At 43.6% G+C, this 24,810-nt stretch overlaps 1 protein-coding gene across 2 annotated transcripts; it reads left to right on the top strand.

Annotated features, from left to right (window-relative positions):
- Positions 1 to 1,474: 1,474 nt before the first annotated feature.
- BTBD3 (BTB domain containing 3) lies at positions 1,475 to 24,810 on the top strand. 2 transcript variants are annotated; one of them, XM_032103670.1, is made up of 5 exons: positions 1,475 to 1,521; positions 15,036 to 15,300; positions 15,853 to 15,943; positions 16,443 to 16,561; positions 20,456 to 24,810. In XM_032103670.1, the coding sequence occupies exons 2-5, from the start codon at positions 15,158 to 15,160 to the stop codon at positions 21,486 to 21,488; spliced, it is 1,386 nt and encodes a 461-aa protein (XP_031959561.1). In that variant the 5' UTR covers positions 1,475 to 1,521; positions 15,036 to 15,157; the 3' UTR covers positions 21,489 to 24,810. The 2 variants fall into 2 exon arrangements, with proteins under 2 accessions (XP_031959561.1, XP_031959560.1); XM_032103669.1 differs by lacking the exon at positions 1,475 to 1,521 and having other exon boundaries at positions 14,604 to 15,300.

The following is a 24,810-nucleotide window of genomic DNA, read 5'->3' as shown; positions in this document are numbered from 1 at the left end:
GCTGATTATCCACAGATATGCCTAATTTCACATTGTGAAGGTATCTGCTAGAATAATGTGTATATAATATAGGTAATGAGTGTTCACGGGAGACTAAAGCTGGAACACAGCAGCAATTCCAGATATAATTGTTTCTTCAGAGGGAAAATAATAAAAAAAAAAACAAACCCAAACTTGCCCTAGAGCTTCAAGCAAAGCCTTTTGCTATGCTTTTAAAAATAAATGCTAGCAATGCATTTTAATTTCCCACGTGGCTACATACGCTGGCATTATGAGAAATCCCTTATTTATGAAGCTCCTGGATAATCCTGGGTGCTGGTCCTGAAAATGCTCCATCCCTCTTGGTTATTTCTTCAGCAGCTAAGAAAGAAAAAGTTTTGGTGTTTGGGGTTGGGTTTTTTGGTTGGTTTTTGTGTTTTGGGTTTTTTTCACCTGGACACCCTATGAGCAGCAGGAGCAAGGAAGGCTGTATGGCACTAATCTCCTCTTGTGTGATTGAGTTTATTTGGGAAAAACAAATAAATGTGAGGGGGAAGGGTGTTTCTTCCCTCTGGCTGCCTGTTGCTGGCCCTGAGATGAAACGTGGCTGCTGCAGCCTGGGGAATTTCTCTTGTAAGCTGTTGGGTTTGGGGGTTGTTTGTTTGATTGTATTTGTTTGGGGTTTGTTTTGTTTGTTTGTTTGTCTGGGGGGGTTTTGGTGGTTTTGTTTTGGTTTTTTTTGCTTGGAGGTTGTGAATAAGAGTGGATGAAAGAGCGCAAAGGTTTCAACTACCAAATAGTTTTCCTTATAACTTTTAATCTACCAAAACTGCTGTCTAAAGGGAAGGGTGAGCTCTCTTTTTCAGAGATACTGGTACGTGCACCAAAAACCATCACTTTTTTTCTTAGAGGGCAAATCCTCAAACAGGTTGGTTGCAATAAGCCGTGAAATGCTTGAACTCTAATGAGATTCCTAATTTTAAAAAAAAATATATTTCTAATTTATTTTGTTTTTTAAAAAAGATTTTGTTAGGTTGTGTCCCAACTTATTTCATCTCATATGCGCAGTGTGAATATGTTTCGACTTCAGGCACTAGCAGAATTTTAAATTTTTTTTTAAAAGCGCTTTTTGTCTTTTTTTTTAAGGTGTAGGTAGGTTGTCTCCCATCTTATTCCGGAGGTGAAATCGTAAGTCTGGGCTGTACGAAGATGCTACAACTTCGGGCACTAACGTGATTTCTCATTGGGGGGGGGGGGGTGGGGGGGGGGATGTTGTTGGTCCGTTTCCCAAATCAATCCGCAGGTGAAATGCCAACTCTCCGCCGCTGCCGGGATCCCATGGCGGGGTGTGGGGGGCCACTCCAGAGCGGGGCGGCGTTTTTGGGGCGCGAAACCCTTCCACAGGGGCCGCTCGCGGGGGCCGGGCGCGCGGGGGGCGGGCCGGGGGCGGGGCCGCGCGCGCGCGCGCGCCTGAGGGGCGGGGCCGCGCGCGCGCGCCGGCGCGAGGAGGGGCCGCGCGCGCCGCCCCGGGAGCGCCCTCAGGTCAGTGCGGGGCGGGGGGCGCGCGGGGCCACCCGCGAGGGCACGGCCGCGCCCCTCCAGGATGTGGCCGCGGATCCCGCTCCCCTGCCGGGCTGCGGCGGTGCCGGCGGGGAATGGGCTCCCCGCGCCCGCGGAGGCGCCGCCGTGAGGGGAGGGGAGGGGTGGGGCGGGGCGGCCTCACCTGAGCGCCGGCAGCGCCGCGGAACTCGCGGAGCGGGGGCGGTCGGTGAGGGGAGTGGAGCCGCCGGCTCTCCCGCACAAAGAGCCCCCCGGGCACGGCCTTTGCTTGGTCGGAGTCGCGGTGCGGGTCCGCGGGGGGTGTTGGTGCCCCCTCGGTCGCCTTTTGTGCAGCAGCGGGGTGGGTTCGCGGCGATGCCGCTGGTGACCTGATGGAGTGGGCTCGGGAGGAGCCCCGGGACCCGGCTGTGGCCAGGCTGGAGCCTTCACTGGGACGCGTTCCGTTCTCTCAGCCCAAAAGTTGGGCTTTGGGGCTCTTTTCCTGCTTAAAGTAAAGCTTCTTTCATAAAAGAAGTATTTTAAGCGTTAATTCAGTAAACTTTCCAGAGGCACAATAAATAGCTGTACCCGGTTTGGCATAAATACCACCTCCTTTCCCCACGCTGTTGGCCGAACCTCCTGATGTTCCTGCGCCTGAAGGTTCAGCGGTTTCACGTAAAGGGCCCACACCTTTACAGTTCACCTTTTTTCCTGTTTGTTTTGAGAAAGCCACCTGTGAACTTCGAGCTTTATAAATCCAATTCATTGTGGTGTTTCCTGAGTGCCGAAGCATTTTGAAACAGAAGGGAGTAGCGGGTTGTTGTGAGTTAAAGTTTGAATTGAAGTTAAGATACCTGCGTGTTCCTGAACTGTGGTTACTAACATGTCTAATTCCACAGACTGTCTCATCTGAGAAGTGCTAATGCAGGTTTTTTTGCCGTGTTTTTAGTCCTCGTCATACTTTGTTTTCAGCATGTGATCTGTGTGTTAAATTTTAATCTGTGCCCTGGGTTTTTTGATTGCTTTTTGGAGAGAGGTAGTGCTTGGTTATAGGTGTACAATACTCTATTTGGCATTAGTTAACTTTTATGCCAGTGTTAGGCTCAAAATAGCTTTTATTTTAGTGAGAGAGAACTGTTCTCACTGTTTCCTAAAGAGTGTATGTGCAGGATGTCACAGTGCCCAGTATCTGGGGTTTACTGGGTAATTTAGCTTTGCAAATCAAATCTCTTAGGGCCTTCATTTGAAATAAGTTCTGCAGGATTGCTAAAGTTGAACGTGGACTGCAGTACTTTCTTTTTTTTTTTTTTTCCCCCTCTTAAATCCCCCACAGTAAGTACACTGGAGCTAACTGCACAATAACTTTCCTTGTGTTTCCCTGCCAGTGATCCTCAGCTCTGCCTCAGAGGAAACACCTTCCAGAAGCAGCATGGGATTCATTCAGCTTGCCCTTTAAGGCTGGGGGAAAAAATGCAAGTTGCAACAGTATTTTTATGTTTTGACCACTTGCTTGTTAGAGCTTGTGAGCAAATTTTTTTTTCCTAATTTACCAAACAGTTAGGATGAAAGCAGCAGTGCTAGGGTAGGCTCCATTAAAACAGAGGTCTGATGATGGTAGGCCATGTGTTATGCTGTCAGAAGAAATTTAGATCGCCTGTTGTAGAAACTTGTGCAAATGAGTTTTGCAGCAGAATATTGTTTATGCCCAGCATTAGCTTTCTCTCGTAATTCAAGAAGATTCTGCCCCAATACTGTCTCTGGTAACTCCTCAGGCTTCGCTGGCTGTTGTTCTGTTTTACAAATGTTCAGATGCCTGAGCTGGTGTGGAAGCTCTGTTTTCTGAGGCACTCTGTAAATAAGTGATAAAGCAGCAGCTTCTATCTTAAATGTCTGATAGACGAGGCAAAAGAGGGAAGTAAGAGATGGGAATCTCGGAAGGAAAAGATTAAAAGCTTTTTGTGGTGGAAGTTGTCATTGGTTGTGTTTTCTGCCATTAAGTTGAATTCCAATCACCTGCCTTGGTTACAAAAGCACTTTATATATGTGTCAGAAAACTGAGCGGGGAAGCTTAAGTAAGACATCACTTTATTCAAATTTGCAAACTTCCCATTTTTGGGGCCTGGCTCATCTGTTTTCTGATTCTGCTGCCCTCTATGAGTTTGATACCTCACCAAGCTGCCGTGAAAACCAAGCAAGTCCAGCGTCTGGAAAGTGTTTGCAGTTTAAAACACTGGGGAGCTGGTTGGCAGCCTGTGAGTATCTGCTGTCTGCCCTGGCTGTGTGGGGTGAAGAACGGCAGCAAACAGATTTGGAAGGTATCTTGAGACATCACCTTGTCCAGCCCTGTCACCTGTACCCCAAGATTACCTGATATCCTGAATAAATATTTCACTAGAGGATCATGTACTACATAAATACCAGGCTGAATGACTTGTTGATAACATCCTTCTGTGACAGGATATTTATGTACCAGGTTATACTCCGTCACCACCCTAGCTACATTTTCTCCTCTTCACAATTTAAAGGCAATTTAAAGGAATCATTTTCTTCAAAAAACTACATTCTCTGGAATTAGAGCTGTGCTGTCTCCTTACTTGGTTGCAAGGGTTTTCTGGGAGTATGAAATGAAAGCAGCTCTTCAGGCATGTTTGCTTGTCTGAGAGGTGTGAGGATTCCTTAGAGCTCTTTGCCTTTTACTTTACACTTCTGTGACACTAAAGTGATACTACCCCATGTATATCAAGAAAAAGTAAAGGTTTTCCTACTATATAAAAGTTCATAATACATAAAACTAATGAGTATTTGTGTTTGTCTTGTACAGTGCCTTAATTACGCTCTTCTGTTTGCTTACTTGCTGCTTCCTTAGTGTCTTTCTCTACTGCAGTTCTGACGTGTCACAGAGTTACTGTGAAGAAGAACATTTAAGATATCCTAACACTGATAGACAAATACATCTTAAGGCCCAAAAATATATTCTGAAACCAGAATTTGAGGAGTATGTATGTGTTTGTCTTGAAAATTCATGATGCAGCAGCTGCCATTCACTTCTAAAGAGGAGGAGAAACTGATGGAAATACTGAAGCATAACTAACTGCTAAGAAAGGCAAGTGTGACTGAAGTATTTGCAGCAAAGGAAAATAAATCTGATTTTCTAAAGTGGTGGATAAGATAAAAATTTGGGAACATCTTTATGTCCATGTGGATTCAAATAGAGGCTGTATACTGGGAGAGTCTGGAAACAAAGTTAAGGGCAAGTAATAAGATCCACTGCTTCTAATGTGTGGCAGAGGGAGAATCATTGAAGACAATGCAGTTTAATGGATGTTGTGTCTGGTTCCATTCCTTGAACTATTTGGAATAGGCTCAGGTTAGCAGCAATCGGTCTCTCATATCTAAAAATTTGGGTTAGTAAACAATTGTAAAAGCACTGCAAGAGTTGTTACTCATTTGTTTTAATTCTCACTTTTGGGAAGTGAGAGCCACTGTGGCTGAGAATGTCTTTCTTATCAAGTGCTTGGTTTGCCGATGTACTGACCTGTTCCTCTTTCACTGGCATGATTTTCCTCTTCTGTAATTTAAAACGCAGTGGGAACAAGAAGCTGTAGCAGGCTTTTCCTGTTTAACATACGAATGCTGCTGGCCGTGATGCTCTGCTGTAAACACACAGGTTGCTGATCTGCTGTGGAGTTGTAAGCTGCATGTTCCCTAAGCTTCCCTAGATGTAAAACAGATTGGCATGATGTAGTTTTCCATGACAGTACCTAACCAAGCTTTCCAAAAGTCCCCTCTTGTTGCAGCGGGGATTACTGCAACAAGTATATTTCAAACCAGGAGTCCCGTGGAAAGCGAAGTATATATGGACAGATTCGTGGTAGATGTTTCAGAGATGTTTATTTCTCCAGCCGCATGGCCGGGGCTCAGCTCAGGAACCCCCCAGTCACGGGACCCGAGGGTCCTTGGCCACACCAGGGAACCCAAACCAACCAATGGGGAATGAAGCTGACCAGGGGCAGGGAAACCCCGTGTCTCCCCCCCAGGGCCCATCTCCCAGGGCTCCATGGCAGGGGGGAGGGACCCCAACATCTCACCCGTTTTATTTTAATAAAAGGAGAATGAAAACAACTGGATAAACATAACAAGAACAGTTTCAAGACAAAACAAGCCACCCTCCTGAGTCTTTAAATGTCCAAACAGATTCTGTGGAACATCTTAGGGCTGACAGAAGGGAGACAGAACTCTCCGGGCATGCTTTGTGGGGAAACTGAGGCAGGAGAGGGTTTAATTTCTTCCCTTCCCCTTTTCATCCCCCCCCTTGGCATCGGAGAGGAATTGTAGGGAAATGGAATTGTATAGGGAAGCCATGGGGTGAAAAACGGATTAGGAATAAACTGGGGATAGGGTAAACCTAGGAAGGGGTTTATATTGGGCATAGGGTAAAAGGGGGAAGTAGGCTGTGGGTAGGGAAATTGCTGGGATGGATATTGTTTATAATTTTGTGCATAACGGCTGCCTTTGACAGGAATACCTCCAGGTCCAGTAACATTTGCTGCTTGTAAACCCTTCTTTCCTTGCACTATATCAAATTGTACAATTTCCCCATCTCCTACACTTTGCAGGTAATTTTTAGGGTTATTCCTTTTAATGGCAGTTCTATGGATGAATAGATCTCCCCCTGTATCATCTTGTGTTATAAACCCATGGTTGTTTTTGACATTGTACCATTTCACAGTTCCTGTGACTTTTGTTGCTATAACGCCTCCTATCATGTGCTTGCGTGTTCATCGTGGCTGCTGGTCCCGCGTGGCCGCCGCCTTGCCGACTCCGACGTCTCGGCCGGGCCCCCGCGTTGCGGCTGCTCCGCGCTCTCCGACTGGCGCTGCTCCGGCGCGTGTCTGGGCTCTGCGCGGCCCCGCGTTGCCATCGCTGCTGGCTCTGTGCCCTGTGAGTGGTTCCGCTCCGCAAACTCCATGCTGCTTTGAGTGTGGCCCCGTTTCTGCTTGGCACTGCGCTGCGCGGCTTCTCGTGTCGCTGTGGAAACCGCCGCTTCTCCCTCCGCAGGGCTCTCCGAGCCGTGTGCTCAGAGCGGCCTGCCACGCCGATGCCCGGTTCCTGGCTGCTCGTGGCCCACGGCACCCGCGGCGCCTGCGGCATTGCTCCCTCACTCGCTGTCGCGTGGCCGGGGACCCCGAGACAGGGATGGGGTCCGCGATAAGGCACGGGCTCCCAAGGGGGCCAGGCGCATCCAGCACAGGCACCTCCGCCGGCACGGCTGCAGTCATGTGCTCCCGGGATGGCGGCCGCGCGGCCTCGGCCACAGGATAAGTATGATCCTCTGCTTTAGGGGTAATGGAACCATACAAATGCTCCTCAAGAGCTTCCCTGATTATAAGGTATGCACGGAAAGCTTCTCTTTGATCCCATACTTTATCCCATATCTCGTCCCAGAAACACCCCTCACAAGATACAGGAGGTTCGATATCAAAAAGTAAGTCTCAAGAAATATAGGAGAACCTTTTGAAAAGCCAGATGAAGAAATGTTCTAGATCTCCCAGTTGCGCTACTTTTTTGTTTTGTTTTGCAAGGATTCCTTTTACTTCTAGATACATTTTTTTCTGTGGCTCAGAGAGCCCCATTTCCCACGATTCTTCCATAGTCCAGAGAGAATATCCAAACCAAGATGAGAAGAGAGAGGTCTAGAGTGATTATGTTACTCACGAATCTTCCTCAGGGATGGGTGTCTTGCCTGCATTCCTCCACCAGTTTGTTGCAGCGGGGATTACTGCAACAAGCATATTTCAAACCAGGAGCCCCGTGGAAAGCAAAGTATACACGGACAGATTCGTGGCAGATGTTTCAGAGATGTTTATTTCTCCAGCCGCATGGCCGGGGCTCTGCTCAGGAGCCCCGCAGTCACGGGACCCCAGGGTCCTCGGCCACCCCGGGGAACACAAAACAACCAATGGGAAATGAGACTGACCAGGGGCAGGGAAACCCCGTGTCTCCCCCCCAGGGCCCCTCTCCCAGGCTACATGGCAGGGGAGGGACCCCAACACCCTCTGTTCCCCTTACCCTTGCTGAAGGTGCTGTTACTATGACAGTCCCAGGGGACTGAAGTGTGCAGGCCACAGAGCAGGTGTGGTTGTGCACTGTAGCAATATCCTCTCCCCCTCTTCTGTCCCACTGGGAACTTCAACACAGCGGTCTGACATGGTGAATGTAGGTTACCTGCACATGGAAAATGTAGTCCTTGAGTTATACACCAGCATAATCTACTGTGATGCAGTTCCCCTGTGGATACTCATGGAGTAGTTACTTCTGTTGCCATTGGTTCTCACAAGTGAGAACCTTCCTCTCTGAGGAAGGGTCTGTTTCCATCTGCATTTTGCAGACTTTCTGTGTGTAGGGGAACAAAGACATTTGGGAACTGCTGATGTGAAGGAGCAGGACCAGGCAGCTCACAGCCTGCCCCTCAGAGAGCCTGTATTAATTTAACTGTTCAGTTTGAAAATGATGGTTTCTGAGCCAAGTTAAAATTCGTATAAAGGTTTGTCTGCAGAGGCGAGATCTGTCTGCAAGATTGGAAGTTCTGTCTGTAGTCATCTGATCTGACCTCTCCCTTGAAGCAGGCAGCATGTGAGTGCTGATTGTAGTGATGGTTTTTCTGAAGTGCAGGAAGATCACTAGCTTCTTTCTCACAGGGCACTGAAGGATCATTAAATGCTAATGACTTTTGATTACTGTTGACCTTGGTCAATTTAGAATTAGTGACCTAGAGAGGAAAACCACTGTATCTCATTACCAATTTCCTGAGCTCTCTGATCTTTCCTTTGTAAGTCAGTTTTGGTAAGAGGCAGAGTAGAATTAAAGTTGACCTTTGCCTTAGAAAAAGGGTTGAGTGCTTTCAGGTTTGCAATATCGTGTTTATAAATAAATAAATAAATAAATGGCAGCCACTAAGAAAGAGCTTATTTTTTGACCCCACAGACTGTCAAGAGCAAAGCTCTACGTGAAATGAAGTGGACAAGCTCAAGTAGCCGTGATAGGGAACAAATGCATAATTTGTCTCTTTTAAATTAGTAGCAAAACAGTTTATCTCCTGTAACCTTGAACTGAATTCTCATTTTGTGGTTGCAGGTTTTCTGTTCTCAGAGTTCATTTATAATTCTTGGTTTTACTTTGAACTATCAAGAAACAAATTAATGCTCATAGAATGCATTGCAAATTCTGCACTGGGATATTTTCTACCTGCAGCTCCAAAACGATGATATTGAGGAATATGTCTTAGCAGGCTTGTAAAATCATATATTTTAGGTTGTAACGAAGCATTTGACATTATTTCTTTCCATATGCCCAGAAGAGAATATCTGTGGGGTAATTCACTGTAACGGGATCAAGTATATTTTTCGCTGCGGGTTGTTTAAGCCTTAACCTTCCTTCTCACAGTTGTGGTTTATATGGACTGTCATTCATGCAGCAGGCATGGTCTTGAAATCAGAATGAAAATACAAGAAAATTTTGAACATTTTTTTTCTCACTCTGATACATTAGCTGTATTTATTTTGGTCCATCAGGGAACAAAACCTTTAACTTTAAAAGCAAAAAACCCAGCATAGCAAAGTCTTTGGTGTTTGGGGCATAAATACAAAGTTATTCGACCTCTCACTGAGGTTAAATTGCAGGCTTTAAGCAGCTAAGCAAGAAAAGTAACAGGAAAAAATGAGAATAGGAGATGTTGCAGTTGACATAGGAACAGGTTTATGGAAAGTGACTTGAAATCCATACAAGGGAAGTTTATTTGCAAGTAAACATAGGACTAGATAGTATTCTTAAATACATTTTGTTTTGATTGCTTTTTCTCAAAATAGATATTGCTTAAAAAAACAAAACAAAATTATTTTGCAGGTACAAAAAGGACATGTTAAAAAGATTAAGGCTCCTTTGGTGGAGAGAGTAAAAACAAATGCCATGTGTAGCCTGTATGCTAGCAAAGACTACAAGAGTAAAAAATAACTGTGAATACTCATTCTTTAGGTTTCTATCTTGTGTAAGTTTGTGTTTACCTTTTGACTGGGCTGCTCAGGGCTTTCTACTTTTGTTTTCTTCAAAGCATTAAGGGCATTTAGTAAAAAAAATGGAAAAGCTATCTTAGTGGATAATGTTACGCAAAGTATTTAAATCCTCATAAACACTAAGCAGTCAGGAATATTTGGTAACAAGTATGCTGCTGGTATAGCATGAGTTCTATGGAAAAATACAATTTAGCTATTTTGGACTTTGGTTTGAAGCTTCTAGTCTTGGTTCAAGATGCAATTCTACTCTGATACTATTCTACTCTTTCACGGCTCTTGGCTATTCTGGGAAGTAAATGCTATTTTTTTAGCATCTAATCTGGTTTCTTTGAGAGTCTTTACAATTTTGCCCATCTTTCTTCCTGCTTCTAGTAGTCTTTTTATTTTATTATTTTTCCATAGAAGACCTTACTGAGTAAGACTTCATTGCCAGATTTTCCGTGCAGCAGACAGAAGTAGATGCCATCTTGGCTTCTTCCATCTTTCTTCTTCTGCCATTGAGAAACTTAGGAGAGAGGAGATTGGATGGTTTTGTCCACTGTAATGATTTTTTTTTTTTTTTTTTTTTTTTTTTTTACTTGAGGAAATGAAGGGTAGAGCTATCAGTCCCCTTTCCAAATTGGTTTTTACAAACAGAACGGTTGGAATGGTGCTTGGGAAGGACTCTTCCAAGTGACTAAATAATTCATAGAGAGGTAAACAGAACAAGACACCACAGCTGTGTGGGTTGGGTTTAATGAGGTTTTCTGTTTGTTTATTTGGTTTTTGAACATGTATATTCAGTTTTTAAATGAGTGCTTAAAGTTCAATTCAGTGAGAACTAGCAGTGGGCAGACAGGTAGATTTGTTAAACAGTAACATTGTGTATTTATTTTGGTTAATCAAGATGTGTCATCTGAAATTTGTTTCCTTGTAAGGGGAAATTCAGAATTTAAACAATGTTAATAATGCATGGACATAGTAACTGCCAAAGAAGACGCTTGGCAACTTTACAGAAAAAGAAATGTATGCATTTCCTCATTGCTTACTAAGAATCCTTTCCTTTATTCATGATGTGGTTGTAACAAACAATTGGGAATTTTGATGAAAGCTTGTGTTTTATAGAATTGTCTAGCTCATGTTACGATATGAGGAACAGGCCTGTAAATGAGAGATGTAGAAAAACTCAATTTGTTAGAAGGAGAAAAAAGATAGAAACACTTTGGTATCCCTGCTATTGCAGCAGGAGAAACTGATGAAGTATGAGGAAGAATACTCCCATCAGCCCTGAAATTGATTTCCCTATTGGAAGTTACCTATAGAAAGGCATAATTACAGTAGTAACATACTATTAAAAGTTGTACCAGGAGCTGGGCTTTGCTGTGACGCCTGTGCCACACAATGGTATCAAGGTATATTATGTTCTTAAGGGATAAATGAAACTGGGATGGCACGTGTGTTGCACACACTTGGGTTTGAACAGCAAAATTGCTGCTTCAGTTCACAATGTTTAGTCAGGAACTGATTTCCACGGGCTCGTAACCTGCTCCTAATAATTTGAAAGGGACATGTAAGTTGGTGTGTAGTATCTCAGACTGGGAATATAGTCCTTTGCTTAATTCTTTTCTTCTGGCATTTTGAATACCCATTAGGCCAGTGTTAAGATTTAAACATGGAATTTCCTACACGCTTTAACATGAAATATTCCTGGTCTGACTACTTTGCTTGTAAAATAAAAATTAATGTGCCTTTGAAAAACTGTATTTCCCTTTTTCTCAGTTGTATATATCAAGTTTAGTTCTGTTAATATATAATTAATGAAGAAAACTGAGACTTGCTGAGGAAGATTAGGAGTACATTGTAATAAGATTTCAGAAATGGCTAGATCTTTGGGTCAGAGAAGGTCAATTTCCTTGATCCTCTTATTGGAGGCAAACTGATCTAAACTGGGGATTTTGACTGGTCTTTCAACAGGCAGCAGTTCCTAGGTTGTTTTTACTGGCTGCCAGCATATTGATTTCTAAATTCATTGACAGTATGTATATAGTAAAGGGAGAAAACACCATTGTACAAAAATAAGTGGAAGCTGCTGCCAAAACAGAAAGAATAGTGAGTGAGAATAGCACTAATGCTTTGGGGGTTGTTTTTCCCATTTCACATCCATCTAATGATTAGTTTATGAGATTTAGTTGCTGAGATGATGAAGTGCAGTAGAAGGTGGTATGAACCTGTGAGACGTTTATAGTTTTTCATAGGAATTCTATTAAAATCTAAATCTATTTAGATTCTGTTCTGGAATCAGTGCTATTTTCCAGTTAGAGCAGACCAGATTTTGTTGGGTGGCTTAAGAGCAGGCAAAGATGGCAGTTTGGCTTCTTATTTACTGGGGTGGGCTTTTATCCTGTCATGCAGATCCTTCTTGTCTGCTGGGGTCTGTCTGACTTCTGAGTTCAGGCAGAACATGCTTCAGCTGCAGTTTTTCCCTCCTTTCCTTTCTTTTCCCAGAAAGTACAACGTGCTGTACATGTGTGGTGTGTTACAGAATTCAAAGGTTGGTGGGGATTCCTGTGGATTCTCATTTACTGTTTTTCCCACATGGATTTAACTGGTCAGTCTGTCCCTCATTATCACCTGTAGCCTCCCAGTGACCTTATCTGGTGTGTGTGTAAAATCTTTGGATTCTTCCTGGTCATTGGTTTGAAGAAATGTGCAGAGACCTTGATTTTTATATACTTTGGAAGTCTATAAAATGGATTTGTGGAACGACAATCAAATCTTCCAACCCCTGCTTTCACCTTCTGCCAACTGCAACACTGAGAACCAGATTTTCTGGAGTCTGTGGTTATCTATATCTTTAAGAGGTTCTTTAAGATTTCTTTCTTTTGAGATGTTTGTCCTGTGCATTGGCACAAGGGTTATTTTTGTAACTAGAAGGGCTGGAAATTTACATAATGAGAGTAAAAAAACTTAGGCAAACTCAACAAACTCAAATTCTGTGAAGGGAATACCTGCTGTGTTCATGGTATAAACTCAGCTGTGAGCAGTTATAAGATCCCATCTGTGGGATGAGTTTCTGCTCCTTTACTCCTCCTTTTCCCTCTCTACGGTTCAATATGGTTTAGGTTGTTAGTTTCTCTTTCTAATCAGACTGTTGCAGATAAAAAGAAAAAGCGGGGAGGAGACAGAAAAGGTTGCTAGAAATAATTTCTTTGGAAGTTACATAACCTCTCCTCAATGTATTTAGCAACGTGTCTCTGCCTTTCAGCTACACCAGGCATAACCCACCATCTTCCTTTAAAGCAGCAGTCAAGGAGATCTTGCACTAAGATTGTGAAATGTAGCAGCTGAGGCATGGACATGTCTTCTTCTGTTTCCCCCTTCCATGAGTATTGCCTTCAGACAGAGAGGGCAGATGTGTCTGGGAATGGCATCATCTCCAACCACTGCAGCAAAGCCTCCAGATGGCTGGGGCACACAGTTAGTGCTTCTTGTGGAGCATGTCCCAAGGAGGCCTGGTAATCTTTGAAATACCTGCACACTCTCAGGTTAAAGACATCCTGAGTGTGTGTCACGAAGCCACAGCTGTGATTCAAGCAATTGGGATGGAGATTGAATAAATGGCCTGAGTAATCAGTGGCAGATTTGTCAGGGGCTTCAACAACATTCTTCATCAACCTTTTCTCACTTTAATTTCCCTGCTGTATTGTTGTCCAGCAAAACTAATTATGGCAAAATGTGGCTAAATTAGTTTTGAAAGCAGAGGAGTTTTTTCTTTAAAACTGAAAGTAAGTCTGAAATAATATTTTAATTATCTGCTTCCCGGTATTTTAAGGTGTGATATGTTGACTCCTCATATCAAGTATATTTTATTTCCCTGCTTTTGTTTTTAAGTGGCTATGCTTGCTTGGTGGTTTTTCTATACACTTGACCTGCTGTTAAAGAAATCTCATCTAAGTTTAAGTTCTGAGTAAAGTAATGACTGAAAATCAGACTTCTTTTTTATTTGAGTGGTTTGGTTGGCACAGCTTATATCCTGTTTATTTCAGAAAGTATTTGTGTAAAATTGGACTGTGTTTGCATCTCAGGGAGTGTTTTTTGCCCAAGACTCTCTAAATCATTCAGACTTTTTCATTTAATGCTTTGAAATATTGATTAAATATATTCACTCTGGTTTGCTTTAATCTGATTGCACATCTAGAAGTTTTCTTCTGATGTGGTGCAGCCGTGTCTGGTGTAAGCTGGCTTAATTAGCACTGCTTATTGATTTGGGACCCCTGTCAAAGGCTGTTATGTTATCTGGAAACATAAGGAGTTAAAGCTGAAGCTGTGACCTCATCCCTGTTCATGTTACACTGGAGTAGAAGCTGCGCTGAAAGGGATTGTTTGGCTGCATCGCTGTCTGTGCTGCTGCTGCTCGATTGCTTTAATTCGGTTCTGATATCTGTCACACGCTGAACAACTCTCACAGGAGGGATTTGTGGGAACGCTAGAGGCAAAGGAAGCTGTGCTAATATCGAACGCCCGTGGAAATAGTTCCCACGGCAATAGACTCAGATAGATCTTTCTACCTGATTTCAACTTCTTGTTGCTTCCCCTGTGAAAATTGAAGCGGCACGGAGGAGCGCTCGCAGACACGCGCACACACGCACGCACACTCTCCTGGCCAGCCGCGCGCTTACGCAACGGCGTGTGCCATTTATTCCTTAATTGCCTCGGCTGCGTGGGAGCTGCGGGAGCGCCGCTGCGGCTCGAGCGCGGGAGCGGCGCGGGCTGCCATAGGTGTCACTGTGCGCGAGCCGCTCTCGGCGGCTGCAGCCATTGGCTCCGCGCTGCCGCTCCGGCCGCACGGCCGCCAGCCCCACACGGCCGCCAGCCCCGCACGGCCGCCAGCCCCGCACGGCCGCCAGCCCCGCTCCGCGGCCAGCCCCGCACGGCTGCCAGCCCCGCTCCGCGGCCAGCCCCGCTCCGCGACCAGCCCCACGCGGCTACCAGCCCCACACGGCTGCCAGCCCCACACGGCTACCAGCCCCACACGGCTGCCAGCCCCGCTCCGCCGCCGGCCCCGCTCCGCCGCCAGCCCTGCCCGCGCAACTTCGGCTCGCCGGCAGCCTGGCGCTGCCGCCGTGCGCTCCTCCTGCCCTCTGCCCGGCGCGTAGCGCTGCCAGGCGGCTCCTGATCGGGAAAGCTGGAAAGAAGGAAAGCTGGCTGGAATGATGGGGATGTATTTAACGATTCGAGTTCTGGATCAAACTTAAAGTCAGTTTCTTGCTCGGTGCGCTGGAAAGGTCACCTTGTCTTGCTGGAAAAGAAGAAAACTCTCAGCTCTGCTGCTTTTGGTGTAACAGCTTCCACGTGCATTCCTAAATGTTCCTAACTAGTTAGGCTGTCGGGCTTTACACACGAGTATACTCATGGTAGATGAGAAAGGAAAGAACATGAAATGTCTCACCTTCTTCTTGATGCTTCCAGAGACAGTCAAGAACAGGTCTAAGAAGAGCTCTAAGAAAGGAAATAGCAGCGGCAGTAGCAACAGCAAATTGCCTCCAGTTTGCTATGAAATCATTACCTTGAAGACCAAAAAGAAGAAGAAGATGGCTGCTGATATTTTTCCCCGAAAGAAACCAGCTAACACTAATACAACCGCTGTCCAGCAGTACCATCAGCAAAATCTCAATAACAACAACACTATTCCTGCACCTAATTGGCAAGGACTTTATCCAACCATCAGAGAGAGGTAAGTTCAGGGCAGTTTTTTTGGTGTTTGAATGGAGAGGTGAAAAGTAGCAAAATGTCCAGAATGCATTTATTTGCTGAGGAAAACACTGTTATATTTTATTTGGGCTTTTTGTCTCCCTGTATGTGTGCATGAAATAAGAGTTTTGGTAATGGAAAAATATTTTAATATCTCTTTTCCAGACAGTGCATTTATTTCAGTAAATAAAAATGTTGCTGAAAGCTGCAGCATACCCGTAAAGATTTGCTTTTAGACCTCAGTGGGGATTTTCAGTGATAAATGCGCTGGACTTTGATTTCCGCTTCTTGGAAAGTTCTCGGAAGTTTGGGGGTTGGTTTTATTGCACACACACCCCCCACACATGCTTTTTCCTCCTTAGTATTTTCTCTGGTATATTTATGCGATGATGTGTAAAGTAGCTTGAAGCAAAGTGTGACTGGCTTCTCTTTGCTAACAAGCAACTTGAAGTTGCTAAGAAATTAAATTTCATGGGTCTGGGGCATGCAGAGAGTTCCTGGGTGCCACAAATTAACATGCTACCTCTGTTTGTAGAAATGCAGTGATGTTCAACAATGACTTGATGGCAGATGTTCATTTTGTGGTCGGGCCACCAGGTGGGACCCAGCGGCTGCCGGGACACAAAGTAAGCAACAGCTGCACGATCTGCTCGGGCAGGGAGAGCCAGAGAGAGCTCCCACGGCTATGCCGGGACAGAGCGTGGGAGGCTCGGCTCTTCTGGGACAGGCAGCAGTCTGTATCTGAAAAGGCCACATGCAGTGGGATAATCCATCCCTGGCTTTTCTTTGTGTTTTCAGTTAAACAGTACATTTGTTGGGCTAGGGCAGTAAAGTTAGGAATACTGCTTTGTGCTGTTGATTAATATTGCTCTTGAGATTTTCTAGAAATAGTTCACTTCTGCAGTGGAGATGAGCGTTTTCCAGTAGCTAATGCATGTATGCCCAGGAGAGTAAAACACAAGGAAAATGTGTAATTTGTTCCTAACTTGGACTACATTTCTTACTGAAGTGTGCCTGTAGAGCCTGTCAGTGCAGCCCAGTATGCTCAGAGTGGCTCTCCCACATTGTTTGTGTTGGCAGTGTTTTCAGTTCAAAGCATGAAATAAGGTTTCCCTTTCTCAACAGTACGTCCTGGCTGTTGGGAGCTCTGTATTCCACGCGATGTTTTACGGAGAGCTTGCTGAGGACAAAGATGAAATCCGTATACCAGATGTTGAGCCTGCTGCTTTTCTTGCAATGCTGAAGTAAGCATCATTCATCTGCTGGATATGTTTCCCTGTCTGATGTATACATACGCTGCCAATGTCATAGCTGAAGTATTAGACTTGCATATAAACAGAAAGAAAGCAGTCGCTTAAAATGTTCCTCTTTTTGTGTTTTAAACTTTCCCCTCATTTTGCTCTCCCCTAGACTAATGTAGGCAGCTGTAAATAATGACTTTGACAGGGGATCTTTGGGCACATTGTGTACTGTAATGCCTATCGATCTGATTTGTCACTACACGTTACACAAAGGAATGGAGTTACTAAAAAGATTTGTCAGCTGTAACAAAAAAAACCCAAACCAACTGTTCTACTTTGCAAGCATAGTGTAAAGTTAAAAATACATGCACAAAGCCCCCTCAAACCCAGTAAATTTCTGGGTTTGTAGATTGACATTGTTCCAGTTCTTTTAGAAACCTGCAGTATGCAGGTCTTGTCTTAGAAAAATGACCCTAAGTTATTCAATATAGCCCCTGAAAAATAAATTTCTCCTCATGTATCATATTGATGCATTTGGAAAGTGATAAAAAGCCTGTTTACATGAATAGGGGATTTTATCTAACAAGGAAAACTAGTCAGTTTACATGATCATTATTTTCCTTCTTGCAAACTGCGTAAGAAATGCTGTCTTTTCTTAAATGGGCATAATGAAGCAGCTTCCCTGCCGAATTGTCCTTGAATGTATCTATAAACTCTGATTGTCAAAGAGAAATGCCCTATCACAGAAATGCTATGGCTTTGAGGATTTTTTTTCCCTTCAGTTTAAATAAATGCCATTGCTTTCTTTTACAGAAAATACATCAGTATCTGATCGTGATCCTTTTAATATGCTGCAGGTTTTCTTGCATGTAATGATATAATCACTAGCTAGCAATTTATTGTATTTCATAGATTGTTTTGATTAGCTTGTGATTACAGAACAGTTTCTTTTTCTTTTTTTGCATTTCAGTGGCACCATAGATGAACATTCAAACTTGCATATAGAGTTTTTTAGGTTATCATCAACATCAGGAATGTTCTGTGCAAATATCAGTAACTGCTAGGAAGAGCTCAACAGATGTTCTGTAGACTTGAAAAATAAAGTTAAGATATGACATTATGTAGGGAGGTGTGTTATGGATCTTTACTTTGGGCCCTTTTGGTTTTGTGGCAGAGCTCAGACTTATGCTTTACTTTCATGCTGAATTTTGCAAATCACAAATACAAGATACTTGGATTCTTCCAAGCCCCTCCCTTTCTTTTTGAACAGCAATTCTATTTCACTGTGACTAAACATGATGTGCCATATAAAAATAATGCTTTCTGAATTTATCATTAAGAAATGCGTGCAGAAAGCAAGCCTAGAAAAGAGTGTATCAATACTGACATCTAGGTCTTGGCATGTTATTTAGCCCATGGCAATTTAGGAAACTATCTATGGGAGCATGACCAGAACCATGGGATTCATCACCGTCCCAGCTTTTGTTGAAAAAACCCAAAAGACCAGAAAAAGTCTGTGGGCTGTGTGGCTGTTGAGGTAACCTTGCCAGTGATGCAGTGTGCCTGAGGCTGCAGAGTGCTCCAGTGCAGCCGTGGTGGTGCAGGGAAGGCACAGGGATGGTGCTCAGCAGTGCAGCGTCCCCTCGCTACAGGATCCACTGCACGTGGAGCTTAGGGGCAGCCACCATCCCCCTTCACTCCTTTCCCTCTGGGAAATCATCCCTGTGAGTGTCGCTTGCAACTGCTGTGAGCTGTGGATGGCAGAAGGCTCATGATACTGTTGCTACAGAGGGAAAGACTCTATCCCAAAGCAGCCTCTCCTTCATATGCTTCTTTCCACATCATAAACTTTATCAGAAAATACATTGAGTTTGGGTTTTTTGGTTTGGACATCTTGCTGGGTTTTGTTTTGTTTTGTTTTTTTTCTTTTTTCTTGGGCCAATGAATAGCATAAATAGCATAATTTTTTTGGCGTGTTTTGTTACACAGTGGGCACTCTGACAACAAACAAGGTATTGCCAGGTGTAATACAGGAAACACCATGACTCGTAGATACTAATTATTCTCCCAGTAAAACTGCTTTGACTGTTCTCTACAGTTTTAAAAACAGGGTTAAACTTACAGTCTAGTTGTCAAACTGAACTGGTGCTTTAATGTATTATATCTTATCTCAGTCTTGACTGTTCAAGTTAGAACTGTGATCTCATCCCAGGCTGAATGTGTTACTAAACCATCAAACCCCGTGCTCTGGCAGAATCCTCTGTTTGAGAACAGGGTGAAACTGGAATATCAGTAACCGCAGACCAGAGTCAAGGTGCATTGGCAGAGGGAGAGGTGTGGAGTATTGCTGACAGCCGATCTGTGCTGTGTCTGCTGTACATCAGTGATATTAGTTCTTGATTTTCAGGAATATTAAAATAGCAACTTTTGTACTGTTTCGATTTAAAACAGATGTCATCACTCTCTGCTGTACTAGCAGGCAAAGAGAAGTAATGGAAGGGAGGAAAGAGTTGGAGAGCAATGAGGACAATCATAAAAACAAATTAATTGAATGGAATTTTTTGGGCGGTAAAGGGGCTACGCCTGTAACCATTGATATAGAGATGTGCTCTTTGGTTTTACAAATAAGCTGAAACCAAGTAGTAAAGACTAAAAATAGGCTTGGCTCTGTGTAAGTTTTCTTTTTCTCTGTAACCTCTTAGATTTTATATTGCTGGAGCAGTATCCCCTCTGTGTGTGTTTTCCAGGTGTGGCATGGAGGATACTATCTTACAGCTGCAAAAATACAAATAGTTATTTACATCTATAATCAGACCAGTGTAGGTACTAATTTCTCTTTATAGGCACATCTGTTCTGCAGAAAACTCACTGTGTAGGGAAACCTGCTAACTAGAAAATTTTAATTAGTACAGGGTTCCATACAACTTTAGCTTTTCTGGAGGAAGACTCTTTTATCAGCCATAACCATCAAGACTTGCTTATCCCTGTGAAGAGTGAAATTGCATTTGGCATGGTTTTAGCACATTGCATTCACCAGCTGCAAATGGGGCCCTGAAGCATGAGATATTGAAAAGAACAAACTGTACAATGCTTCATTTCTCTGAGCAATGAATCCCAGCAGTTTAGTCACATAAATAGAATTTCACCTTCATCTCTTCCACCACGCTACCATAGCAGTAAAGCTTTTTTCATCCTTATGCAGTGAGACTGAGTGAAAATGCTGTGCTGGTTGAGGTAGGATGTTGTGAGCATTAAAAACCTGAAATGTTCCATTTCCTATGTGCTTCATCACCCTTTAAAAAAAACAAGCAAAAACATGAGCCCAAACAAAAAAGCCACCTCCTAAAAAAACCCAATCCAGTAGTTACAGAAATGGATAGCACCTCATATACTTGAGTAGCATTTCTCTTCTTAGATTACCTAGTTACCTTCTACAAACTTGTTACCATTCCTGATTTTGTGCATACACCTCAGTAAAGCACGGTTCACAGTCAGGGGACATGCAGTCCGGGGACTCTCGGTAACACATGCTCCAGACTCCTGTGGTAGCTGAGTGAGGCAGGAGCTCCTGCCTGGGGCCTCTCATCAGCCAAGGCCTCTGTGGAAGGAGCACAGAGCTGCAGGGGCCACAGTTTTTAAACAATTGTCTCATAGCATGTACCCCAAATGGGGAGTTGGATTCACCTTAGATTTAAGCCCGTTCTCTTCCATGGTCTTAAGTGCGGAATGTTTTTTGTACTTTCTTTCTGGATTTAATCAATACTCACCAAAAGCACTGCTTGGTTTTAATGTGGTGCCATTTAAATATTCTTTGTTTATGATTTTTTGTGAGTTTGTTGTTGACAAACTCTGGTTTTGCATTAAGCAGCAGGATTACACCCGTGTGCTTTATTTCAGGTACATCTATTGTGATGAGATCGATTTGGCTGCAGACACTGTCCTGGCCACTCTTTATGCTGCCAAGAAGTACATTGTTCCTCACCTGGCCCGCGCCTGCGTCAACTTCCTCGAGACGAGTCTGAGTGCAAAGAATGCCTGTGTGCTGCTCTCCCAGAGCTGCTTATTCGAGGAACCTGACCTGACCCAGCGCTGCTGGGAAGTGATTGATGCCCAAGCTGAGCTCGCTTTGAAGTCTGAGGGGTTCTGTGACATTGATTTTCAGACACTTGAAAGCATTCTCCGAAGGGAGACTCTGAATGCCAAAGAAATTGTTGTTTTCGAGGCAGCTCTGAACTGGGCTGAAGTGGAGTGCCAGCGCCAAGAGCTGACGGCCACCATAGAGAACAAGCGCAAGGTGCTGGGCAAGGCTCTCTACCTGATCCGCATCCCTACCATGGCCCTCGACGACTTCGCCAACGGTGCTGCTCAGTCCGGGATCCTGACTCTCAACGAAACCAATGACATCTTCCTGTGGTACACGGCTGCCAAAAAGCCGGAGCTGCAGTTTGTCAGCAAGCCCCGGAAGGGCCTTGTCCCTCAGCGCTGCCACCGCTTCCAGTCCTGCGCTTACCGCAGCAACCAGTGGCGCTACCGGGGCCGCTGTGATAGCATCCAGTTTGCTGTTGATAAGAGAGTGTTTATTGCTGGCTTTGGGCTCTACGGCTCCAGCTGTGGGTCGGCAGAGTACAGTGCCAAGATTGAACTGAAGCGACAAGGGGTTATCCTGGGCCAGAACTTGAGTAAATACTTCTCGGATGGTTCTAGTAACACTTTTCCTGTGTGGTTTGAATATCCAGTGCAGATTGAGCCTGACACCTTTTACACAGCAAGCGTGATTCTGGATGGTAACGAACTCAGCTATTTTGGACAAGAAGGAATGACAGAAGTTCAGTGTGGGAAGGTGACTGTTCAGTTTCAGTGTTCCTCGGACAGTACAAATGGCACGGGGGTACAGGGAGGGCAAATTCCCGAACTCATATTTTATGCTTGAATGGGAGTGTGTGGCTGCAAAGCATTTTGCTATGAAGAACCTGTCTGGTTCAGGCCTACTGACACTTAGCTTTTTATCTGCAGATATGTGATCAGTACAGGGAATAGGTAACTAAATGCTGTGGGCAAGTTCCTGGCTTGCTGTACTTGTAGCATCGTTGGTGATTAAGTGTAATATTTAAACTGGAAGCTCTTAGAAACAAGCGAGTTTTAAAGGCTTTGTAAGAGGGGTGCCTGTGTGCTGGTGATGCTGACCCTTTCTTTGATGCACCTGTGAATCACCAGAGGATGTCCCCCTCTTGTATCTCACTAAACATTGTCTTCATTGATCTGTTTTCTCTTTCTCCATTTTCTGCTTTCTGCTTGTATTGGGGAGGTAGGGATAGAAAATGAAGAGCTTTGTTTTATAGCTCTCTCTGCTGTCTGCTCTGCAGACTTTGGAGATTCCAGTAAACCAAGCTGCTTTTGACAACAGGGGCTGAAAGAAGTCCTTCAGTTATAAGCAGAAAAAGCGCAAGTTTAAACCTTTATCCTGTGAGATTCTCCTGCAGCCAGTTGTTTGGGATGGCTCCAGGGGAATATGGGGAGAAGGAAGCATCTTTGAGGAAGCTCCAGGGCATGCTGACCATGTCCCCAGTGCATGGACATGCTCACAGTGAGGAAGGGATGTAGGCTTGGCTAGTTACCCTTGGAGTTCATTTTCTAGGAATCCCACCGTGAAGGTGAGGAAGTACTTGCACGTGTTCAAATTGTATATGCAGCTCTTGAAACTCTACTCCCATGACCCAGCTTTGGCTATGTCAGACTTGATCTCTTTAAATGGCACTTCTCTGAACCCTTGCTAAATAAATGGGAATTAATATCAATCATCTGATGCAGGATAATTTTTTGTTTGTTTTGGGTGGCTTGTTTTTCTTCCTAAAAAACATGGTAGAGGCAGATTTTAGACGAACAAAAGAATGTATCAATCTTGACTTCGATTTTTTTCTGTAATATGAGGGGGTTTTTTTCTTTTTATTACCAGTTGAAATTTAGACAAAGACAGAAGATTCTCAGCTGTGGTCATACTACACTTAGTGTATGTTATCAGATAGCAGTGAGGGGGAAGAAGTCTCCTCTAATGTGTTATTGTTGGAGCTCTTGCAACTGCTTATGGTTACACATCAATCAGAGGATTATGTGGTATGGAACCTTTTCCTTGCCTGAGTTTTTTTCCCCCCAAACTTCCTGTTACATGTCTGTACCATTTTTGCAAAAGTATGAGGGATACTCCTTCTATGAGGGAAGGAAACCAGTATAAATAAGAACTACAGGTACTACTTAAACATAAGAAAATCCTTCATCACTGCACTGGGACAGTTGTTCCTCAAAGGCTACACTGCCCATTGTAAAGCATCTCATTCTTGCTTCACCTCCGAAGTGGGTTCTGTTTGTTGCGTACGTTTTAACAAAAGGAGAGGACCAAATGATTCTTTAGACTGGCTGAAGATTAATGTTACAGTATATCAACACATTAACGTAGCATAACCCTAAATTCGCTTGTCAGTTCTGTAATAAAAATGTTTTTCTCATATGATTTCTTACCAGTTTAATACTATTACTCTAAGTGTTGCTTGACGGTTGGAATACTGGCCCGTGGCCATCGGAAAGTGCCAATACATCTTTGCAGTGTCCAAAATACCATCTGAAGTAAGGAAAACTGGAGTGTAGTCATCAAACACTTTATGGCCAAAGCCCAGATCTTCTTTCTAGGTAATGAAAAGAGAGCCAGGTAAAAAAGTACCCTGCAGGATTTATGCCTTTCACCCATCTTAGCGTTTAATGTTTTATATACACACATACATGTGTGTGTAAGCAGTGCTCTTTCTGAAATGTAAATACCCTCAAAATACATAGAAAAAGGTTTTGTTTTTTGTAACAGATGTACATAATCCAGACTGCTCGTGAAATCTAAACAGAATGCTCCATGGAAAACTCCCAGAGAGAGATTTAAAAAAAACTCTAGTTATTTATATTTAGATCTGCAGCTGAAAATAGGCAAGAGTATAAATGGTATGGAGTGGAGAAAGAGTTGCTGAAGAGATCGTAAAAAAGAATCTGAGATTGTGATGAGGTAATGGTCATTTACTTTTAGACAACATCTGAGCGGCAGTTCCATTTATTTAGATAAATTTCAAAGCAGAGAAAGATGCTAATCAGCTGATTAAGTTTTCTTACAGCAAGTGGCTGATGCAGATGTAATTACACTGAGTGATGATCAGATTGACAAGTTGTGGTAGCAAGCTGCATTCCAATTTGGTTGGTAAAAAACCCATGTGCCACAGCTGGTGGGACAAGTCAGAGAGTGCTGCATTGGTGTAACTAGTCTCGGGTTCTCAGTTTTAATTTATTCTTTGTTTTGACTTACCTGCAAACAAAGGTGACGTATCTGCTACGTTCACTGGCTGGAAGAGAAGTTCAGAGATCAGAATACTCTGTAGCTGTAATACGTAGAAAATGAGCTGTTACTTAATTATTGTTCTTATTTGATTCTTTTATGAAGTCTTTTTGATGAAGTAGGATGAAAACAGCCTCTAGCTTAATTCCTCTGAGTCCATTCCAGGTTTTAGGAGCTGGTGCAGGGAAAGGTTTCCAGTGTGGGTCATCATACAAAGGCACCCAAAACACCTTTTGATGGTCACAGTGTGACTTGCTTCTGAGCACTTCGTGATGCTAACAAGTACTGGGATGTAAGAAGGTGAGCAGCGCCACTCACCTTAGGACATCAGAGCACTTGAGTAGGTGTCTGACTGTGGATTTGGTCGGTTTAGCAGAAGCACCCAAGCTTGAATACATTGATTGACATTTCGCAAGCATCAGCCATATCAGCCTGGAATGTAAACGTCATGTCGATAGAGATCACCTCGCAGATTCTGTCTAAACTGTTCCTGGCTGTGTTTGCTACTTGTATCTTTGATCTGCTGGTGAGAGGAATCTGTGATAAGAGAGTATAATGTAATATACTTTCTGCATATCTAAAATAGTAGTTAAGTAAACATTTTAATTTCTACACACTTATTGCACTGAACTGGTTTGGGTTTTGTTTTTTTGTTGTGATAAACTCGGCTCACTTCAGGTCCCAGCACCCATTTGTGCTGAAGCAGTGTTTGACCTTAGCAGGCTTACAGCATTATTTATAAAGGACAGATATATATAAATATATGAAGTACCTCATGTTGAATGTTATTGTACTGTATCTTTAATGTCACAGTGCAGATCTTGTTGGACTCATGAATGTGTATAATCGCGTTAAACATAAAAATAAAAATGATTCTTAAATGGTT

The sequence above is a fragment of the Corvus moneduloides genome, chromosome 3 (genome assembly GCF_009650955.1).
Source record: "Corvus moneduloides isolate bCorMon1 chromosome 3, bCorMon1.pri, whole genome shotgun sequence".
NCBI lineage: Eukaryota > Metazoa > Chordata > Aves > Passeriformes > Corvidae > Corvus > Corvus moneduloides.
This window is presented reverse-complemented; position numbering and strand designations above follow the sequence as displayed.